Source organism: Festucalex cinctus, chromosome 12 (assembly GCF_051991245.1).
Source record: "Festucalex cinctus isolate MCC-2025b chromosome 12, RoL_Fcin_1.0, whole genome shotgun sequence".
Taxonomy (NCBI): domain Eukaryota; kingdom Metazoa; phylum Chordata; class Actinopteri; order Syngnathiformes; family Syngnathidae; genus Festucalex; species Festucalex cinctus.
In genome coordinates, this window is record NC_135422.1 from 11,465,842 (window position 1) to 11,473,222 (window position 7,381).

A 7,381-nucleotide genomic window follows, 5' to 3' on the forward strand; every position below is an offset into this window, starting at 1 on the left:
CAGTGTTAGAATAGTTTTGTTTCATAGTAGTTTGTTTGCTTTTATTTTGTTAGTTTTAGCAAGATTAATAGTTTCTTTTTTCCTCAAAAATGCATTGCTTTTGTTAAGTTTTTATTACTTCTAATATTAATTTCAGGTTTATTTTATATAGCGAGTATTTGTCAAGTGCAAGATAAAAAAAATAATAATAAAAAAAAGTAAACACATAGTGTATGATAATAAACGTAAAATAAACTACCCTAAAAGCTCATGTTTGATATTATTTGACAAAGATGAAAGTAAAGGACATTTTCGCTTTAATGACACTTTTATTTAGTTTTCAGTTTTACGTGTGAGCCCTGGCAAATCAGATGTTGCATCTCAAGGGCTTTGTGCCAGACAAATAAATGAATGTCACATTTTCACACATTCAAGAAAACAAATTTGAACATGTTGGTTATAGTTACTTGTTTAGGGTTATAAGGGTGAAAATTAATTCTCATATAAAGGGGCCCCTGGCCCCAAAAAGTTTGAGAACCCCTGCTGAGGGAGGAAAAGAAAAAAAAGTCACAGCTGTGTGACAACAGTTGAGGTGCAGTAACAGCCTTATTCCACATGATGGCGTCATGTTTGTGTGATATATACATACAGAATGTTTGGGGTAAATAGTTCATGTAAGTAATTGTGTCTAAATATAAAATAGTATTAGAATGTTTTCAGTACAGCAATAATGCAGTAAAAATTGATGGTATTGTATCAGGTAGTAGCTGGAGGACATCACAATAACAAAATGTTTTATCCAAATAATCTCATGGTTGACTGTCGTCATTTACATAAATCAAACTTTGGAAATGACACATTGTTGTCTGTGTTGTTGAGGTGAATTCCGCTTACTCGTCGCCTGTGCCGCATCATTTCATCTAGCGCAATGAGTCACAGGCGCAAACGTTCGCTTTGGGCTCTCATATTGAAAAGCACGTTGTGCATCATATGAAATGTGCTTTCTTTCAAATGAATACATACATTATTGTTGTGCGTACATTTAAGCAAATCAGCCCCGCAGCCTAGTTAAAAATGAAAATCACACACAGATCGTATCGCCAAATAAGCCTTTTGGTCAACCGCAGTTTTGTTTCACCCCGCTCTCGTATTTCCCCCTCCCTCCTCTTATTATGTGTGTGTGTGCGTGTCACATCCTGACACCTGTGTGTAGGTGTGGACCAGGGCACAGGTGCAGGTGCAACCTCTCGGGGCCTATTTTCGTATTGGGACAGATATTTTTGCATGTGTCTGCATGCAGCAGTGTGGCTTGCTTGATGGAACCGCACTGAGAGGTATGCGGTTGGGACAGCTAGCTGCTCCCCAGCACCTGGCTTTAATTTAATTTGGCACGTTGTCGTGTTGTTATTATTGTGCATGTGTGCGAGCTAATGACCTCCTTAACTAGAATGATCGTAGACCTCTGCCAAGGCCGAACAATAGTGCCAAAGAGAGGTAGGTTTTTCTTCCCCAGCATACCCGTAAGTGCAAGTTTGTTAGCAGAAGCACAGATGAAAACGGCAAATCCTCGTAAGTGGTGGTTAGCACTGCTCCACTCCATTTCTGCCTCTGGGTGGCGATAATGCTCAAAAGGCAAGTCTAAGTATGTTTTTTTGGGGGGGGTTTTGACAGTGTGTCGGAAAATTCCCAGGAAGAATGTTACAAAATCTATACAGGAAACCTAAGGACGTCTAAAAAATAAAGTGGGGAGTAGTGCCAATGGCGGCCATCTTGAATTGCCACTAGTCTCCATAGCGAAATTGCAACAGTTTGTTGCGTACGGTTGTTCCAATAAGTCATCAGGTATATCTTCGAGTGCCACTCAAAGATTCGGCTGCATCATGTTGTCAGAATTATCAACAATGAAATGAAAGTAAAGCCCATCAAGAAAAAATATGCTGTGAAATGAGATGATATCCTGTGATCCAACGAGGATCTCGATCCCGGTGTATAGCATCTCCACTGATAATTGTGTTTTCAGCGAAAACCGTGGAGAAGTTGTCGTTATTGGTGGCAACGCAGCATGGCTGCCCTCTGGTTTCCGGCACAAGAGGCCACTTTGCGGACAGCTAGACATCTACGAGTAAACCTCTCCATTGCGGGTTCGAGGTTTCACAGATTTATTTATTTATTTATTTTGGAGATATATAAATTATTTTATGGGCTCAGTTCTCCATTTTGTGCCTTTAAATTGGTATTCTATAGCAGTCCCCCATGTTTTCCCACAGATGAAGGTACGGAAGTGCTATTTCTACTATTTCAAAAAATTTAAAAATCTAGCATTTGAACAAGGGTGTGTAGACTTTTTAGATCCACTGTAGGTACTGCATGTAGGTAGCAGCAATGAGGAGGGATCCATGAATGTGAGAGCCAAGCATGGGGGGGAAAAAAAACAAGATTAAAAGATTTTGCATGGTAGTCTATGAATACAATGACTCAAATTGTTATTGTGTGTTCTCTTTCTGTTTGCAACGTGAGATGTTAAAAGATCCATAAGCGGGAACCAAGCTCAGTGCGTATATATGTACGTGTGTGTGTTGAGACAGAGCCTATTGTGTGCAGATGGGCCTTTTAATAGGCCAACAGCTGGCCGCAAACTTGTCCCTCCTCTCACTGACCTACTCTGTGTAATCGAAACGCTTACACTGTGCTCTCTTCAGCTCTACATTCTCCCTTTTGTACCCAGCCACTCGTTCAATTCTACAGAAACAAACAAACAAAAAAAAAGTCATTGTGAGACGTTGCGTAGGAAGAGCGAGCGCCAAGCTTGCGTCACACACACACCCTTACCCACACACTTAAATGAACACACATTCTCGCCCACCGCCACCTCGAACGCCGCCGCGCCCTGTGTGCCGCCTAATGCTCGGCAGTGCCCACTCAAACAAACAAGTGAGACACCTTGCAGAGATGTGCGCCCACACACATACGCATCATGCACCGCGTCCTCCTTTCCGTTGCTTCTTATTTTTCTGACAAGCCCACTATAAGCAATATATTTACACAAGCGTTGACTTCTATAAGTGATTCTTAAACTATAGTACTTGAATGAATCACAGTTTAGTTCTATTTGACTTTTAGGTTAACTACATTATGGTCAGCAAGCAAGCGAGTTACCTTGTTAGCTAGCCGCTAGCTCCCACTAGCGAGCTAGCATGCTTGTGTACTGGTGGAGCAGCAGTGTGCCACACATGGGTCTACACATTGGACACCACAGTCCAGGTTAACACAAAACATAAGGATTTGGTCACCATTAGATAATATAGAAAAGTGGCCAAAGTCATATAGGATCAACCAAGAACGCGGAGTTTGGTCTCATGGACGTGGCTAATGTGGTTTTTCTAAGAATGTACTTCAGTACGTACTTCCTAAGAACATAGTGTTCTGTGTCTTTTCTTTGTCTAGTAGAACAGCTGTGTCCTTGTGACGTTTCATCCCCTGGTGTATTTCTGGTGTATTTCCTTAAGCTTATGTGGTGGTATCTCAGTAGCGTTGGCAAGTTACGACAGCAAACATTTATTAGCTGCGAAATTGTCGCTAAGCTGCGGTTGTGTTCCTAATGTGTTACTAGCATAATGCTACAATATGAACGCGTCCTATTAAAGCATTGAAAACTTAAATGATAGATACTGTTTGTGCACCCAAGCAATGTCATAAAAATAGGTAATTTTAAACTTTTGGTGTGGGTGTCAATTAGCCTATTTACAATTTTTTTGCCATTTAGCTTAATATGATTATAGCTTGCTGGTTGTAAAACTGACCTCTCATATTGATATTTTTTTTATTATTATTTTTTAATTTGTTGGGTGTAAAACTGACCTATCATATTCATAATTGTTTTTTAGAATATTTGTGTTCTCTCAGTGTTCTCTCGCTATAACACGGTTCACTTTTTGCAGTCTCACTGTTACGCTGATTTTTTTTTTTTAGTAATTTTGCGTGTTTCTTTTTTTTGTTTTTTTGTACAGTAATGTACCTATTTTATAAAATGTATGAAGGTTTGAACATTGATAATGTTTAAACAAGAGAGAAATGTGAGAAAATGTAAATGTGTCGATGAGAAAAGTGTATAAACTGTGTGGTGAGGGTTTTTAGAGCCTTAAAACATTTATAATAAAAGTAAAACTAAGCTAGCTACTTTGCGGATTTCATTTATTGCGCGTATTTTTTTTAACCTAACCCCAGCGAAAAACGAGGGATCACTGTAATTCAAAATTTGTTTCACTGAAAATTTGAGAACATGCCTTGGCGGAGGTCCGCGCGCTACGCCGTGCCCTTTCTCTCGTAGCATGCAGGGTTTTTCGCAGCTGCCAGATGTGTTTTGCATCCTCTCCCTCCGCCCCCCTCTGGTTCCTGCATGGGCGCAGGGCCTCTCTATCGGAGCGCCGGGGCTCCAGGAACCGGAGCACAGCAATGCCTCTGTGTTGCCCAGAGAAGCGCAGCCTTGTCTGGGTTGCTGCATCTGCGGCCCTAGGGGGCGAGCTGGGGGAAGAGGGCGAAACCCCGGGATGCGCCTGGTGTGCGCTGGCCTCTTACATTTTGACCTTGTCGTGGACTCAGCCCTGTCGTTGAGTTCCTCAAAAGTGGTATAAAACCATAAACATCAACAAGTCTCAAAGTTCTACAGCCCATTAAGCATTTAAAGCAGGGGTCAATTTTGTGACAGGGCTCAGTCCTGATCCCACACAAATAGCAGAGGTTTATTGTATGTGAATTAAGTCTAACAAACACCAGATGACGGTATTGCTATGGTAAATCGCTTCCTGTCTTCCCTCTGATTATTGCAATTCAATCCTCAAAAACGCATTTTTTAAGAATAATTTAATAATAATTTAATGATTGCACTAAGTGTTCATTAGCTACAATGTTAGCATGTACCAAAAATAATGATTGAAATACATATATACTACTGGCTCGAGTGAAAACAACAGCCACAGATATGAATAGGACATGCTCCTTTGCTTTTGGAGGTGCTAAGCTAACGTCTATGGCTATGTGTTCCATAACAATGCTAAGTTAACATGGCCGCCACGTCCATACACTGCTTTCAATGGCCAACATGGCCGCCACGTTGACACAAGTTTTGCTCCGCTCTTGTCGACTCCGTTTGTTTATATTTGTCATAATGACAAGAGAGCAGCGCAACCCGGAAATGTGACAAGTCTTTGTCTGTTATTGCTAACTAGCGCTGTGGCAAAATGTGGCTAATTCTGGAACTAACAGATTTTAGTAGTAGTGTATCATAAGCTCGTTGCTTCTCTCCAGAGGGAACACTCATGGGTTAAGGGCGGCGGTGGTGGAGGAAGGCAGCACGTGGCCATAGGGCCCAGTTGGCTTGCTCACTGGGCCGCCGGCTTACTGGCTCACGTCCCGCACTGTGCACCTGGTAGCCAGTGTGCGTCCGCCCATGCTAGCCGACACTGGCAGTGCGTGACACACACACACACAGGAAATGCAGAAATAAGTGCAGCGAGTCGTCACAATTGGCACTTAGCAACAGGAGGGCTCGGGACATGGAGGATGTGGGTTACAGTGGTGATTAGGAGGGCTGCTCTTCACTGGAGTCACAAAATGGCATTTGGCATTAATACATCAAATCTAAATTTGGTCACACTTAGTTTTCAAGGAAGATTCTCCCTGTCTTGCCAAGAAATTAAAATTGTGTACATGACTGTTGCTTCCATATTTCATATCGAGCTATGTGAATTCTGCCTAGCAACAAAGGCCATCCAAGCATGACTTGACTAGGATTTTTGGGGGGAGGAGTTAATCTGCTCATTCTGCCTATTATGAGCATTATTGTAAAGTAACTTTTTTATTGGGGGGGCTTTGATGGACAGAATGGTTGCATGTACCCTATAAATTCTACCTCGCAACAAAAGGCTGTCCACATGCTAGATGTAATTTTAAAATTGTTCATTTTAAAAGTGCAATTAACTCATTCACTCCCAGGACATTTCCGCTGTTTTACTGGATTTTGATTGATTTTGCAAGGTCCATAGCTACCAAACGAAAGATTAAAGTCTCTTCTTTCATCAAGAAAAAAAAAAGTGTATTTCTAGCTGTTTCCATTTTGCATCAATTAGCATTAGAATATGGGTAAGTTTCATCATTATTCACAAATCTGTTTAAAATAGTGGGGAAAAGAGCTTTTTGGTCTCTTATACGTTTTTGTAATAACTACCATTGCTTCAAGCATTCTCTTCAGTTCAGAGGTTGCATCAAAGCCAAAACGTATAATTGCATCTTTGGGAGCATGGTAATATTTAAAATAGAACGTATTTATACGTTTTTGGGAGTAAATGAGTTAATGACAAATATTTTAATATTTTTACTCAAGTATGAAACTACAAGGTGACAAACTTCTAAAGTTCTTTTCTTGATACTTTAACTCAAGTATTGCTTTCAATCTCACATTTAAAGTATTTGATAGCCCTCATATTTTATTTCCAGTTGGCACAGTGATTCACCGCTCAGCATAGTTTACAGTAAACATATTTTTCTTCTGGTCTTTATCTGCGCCGTCCATCTGCATCTGCCGGCATGCGAGCCACGCCTCGCCACGCTTGCCAGCATGCCGGCAAGCCCTCCGTTACAACACACAAGACAGGAAAGCAGCGTTCGTTGCGCAACCCTCGGCTTTCTCAGGTGCCACACTCATGACACGCGTGTACGCAACGAGGACGTGCGTAGATGGCGTGTTTTCACAAGCTCGCGCCACAGCCTGCGCCTTTTTCATCTACAACAGATCTCGGCCTGATACCGACTCAGGGGCATGTTTCTCCAAGGAATGCTCATCGCGGTGGAGGATGAGGATGATGATGATGCACCAGGAGCAAACGGAGTCAGATGTCTCCAGGCAGCTGCTCCTTAACACCCACACTCTTCCTGCTGCAGATAGTGCGTAAACTGAAAGTAAACTACAAATTCATCCTGGCTGATGGTGACGCATTTGGGGTTTTTTTCTGAATGAATCATTGGTTGTGTTAAATTATAAGTTCCCCTTACAGGTGTTCAATGTTAGAAAACAAGTAACCCATTTTTTTTTTAATTAAAAATAACCAAATATATCACTGGTTAGTTTTAACTTGTAATAACAGCATTCACCACTAGATGGCAGACATTACACATGGCCCGTCAGCTAGTTGCTGATTTTCACAAGAACCGTTGACAATTTGACGTGCACGATGCCACTAAAATTCGTATCCTCCAAAAACACGGACTTATCCAACATGTTGGCTTGTTTGAGTGTGCTGGCGTGCACCGGCTTCACGCGGATCCTTCACCAAAGCCAATTGAACCGTCATACACCGTTATTGCATCATACAGGTGAGTGAGTCGGCCTGTAGCACAAATATACTGT

At 41.6% G+C, this 7,381-nt stretch overlaps 1 protein-coding gene across 3 annotated transcripts in view; it reads left to right on the plus strand.

Annotated features, from left to right (window-relative positions):
- The window catches only part of msrab (methionine sulfoxide reductase Ab), a 65,710-nt gene extending 64,280 nt beyond the window's left edge, over positions 1 to 1,430 (plus strand). The window contains exon 9 of one of the 3 annotated variants that reach the window (XM_077539238.1): positions 1,193 to 1,429. In XM_077539238.1, coding sequence (XP_077395364.1) covers positions 1,193 to 1,310 — 118 coding nt within the window. In that variant the 3' untranslated portion in view covers positions 1,311 to 1,429. Of the gene's footprint in view, positions 1 to 1,192 lie in introns of all 3 variants that reach the window. The other 2 variants (XM_077539240.1, XM_077539241.1) reach the window with 2 other exon arrangements.
- Positions 1,431 to 7,381: the final 5,951 nt, after the last annotated feature.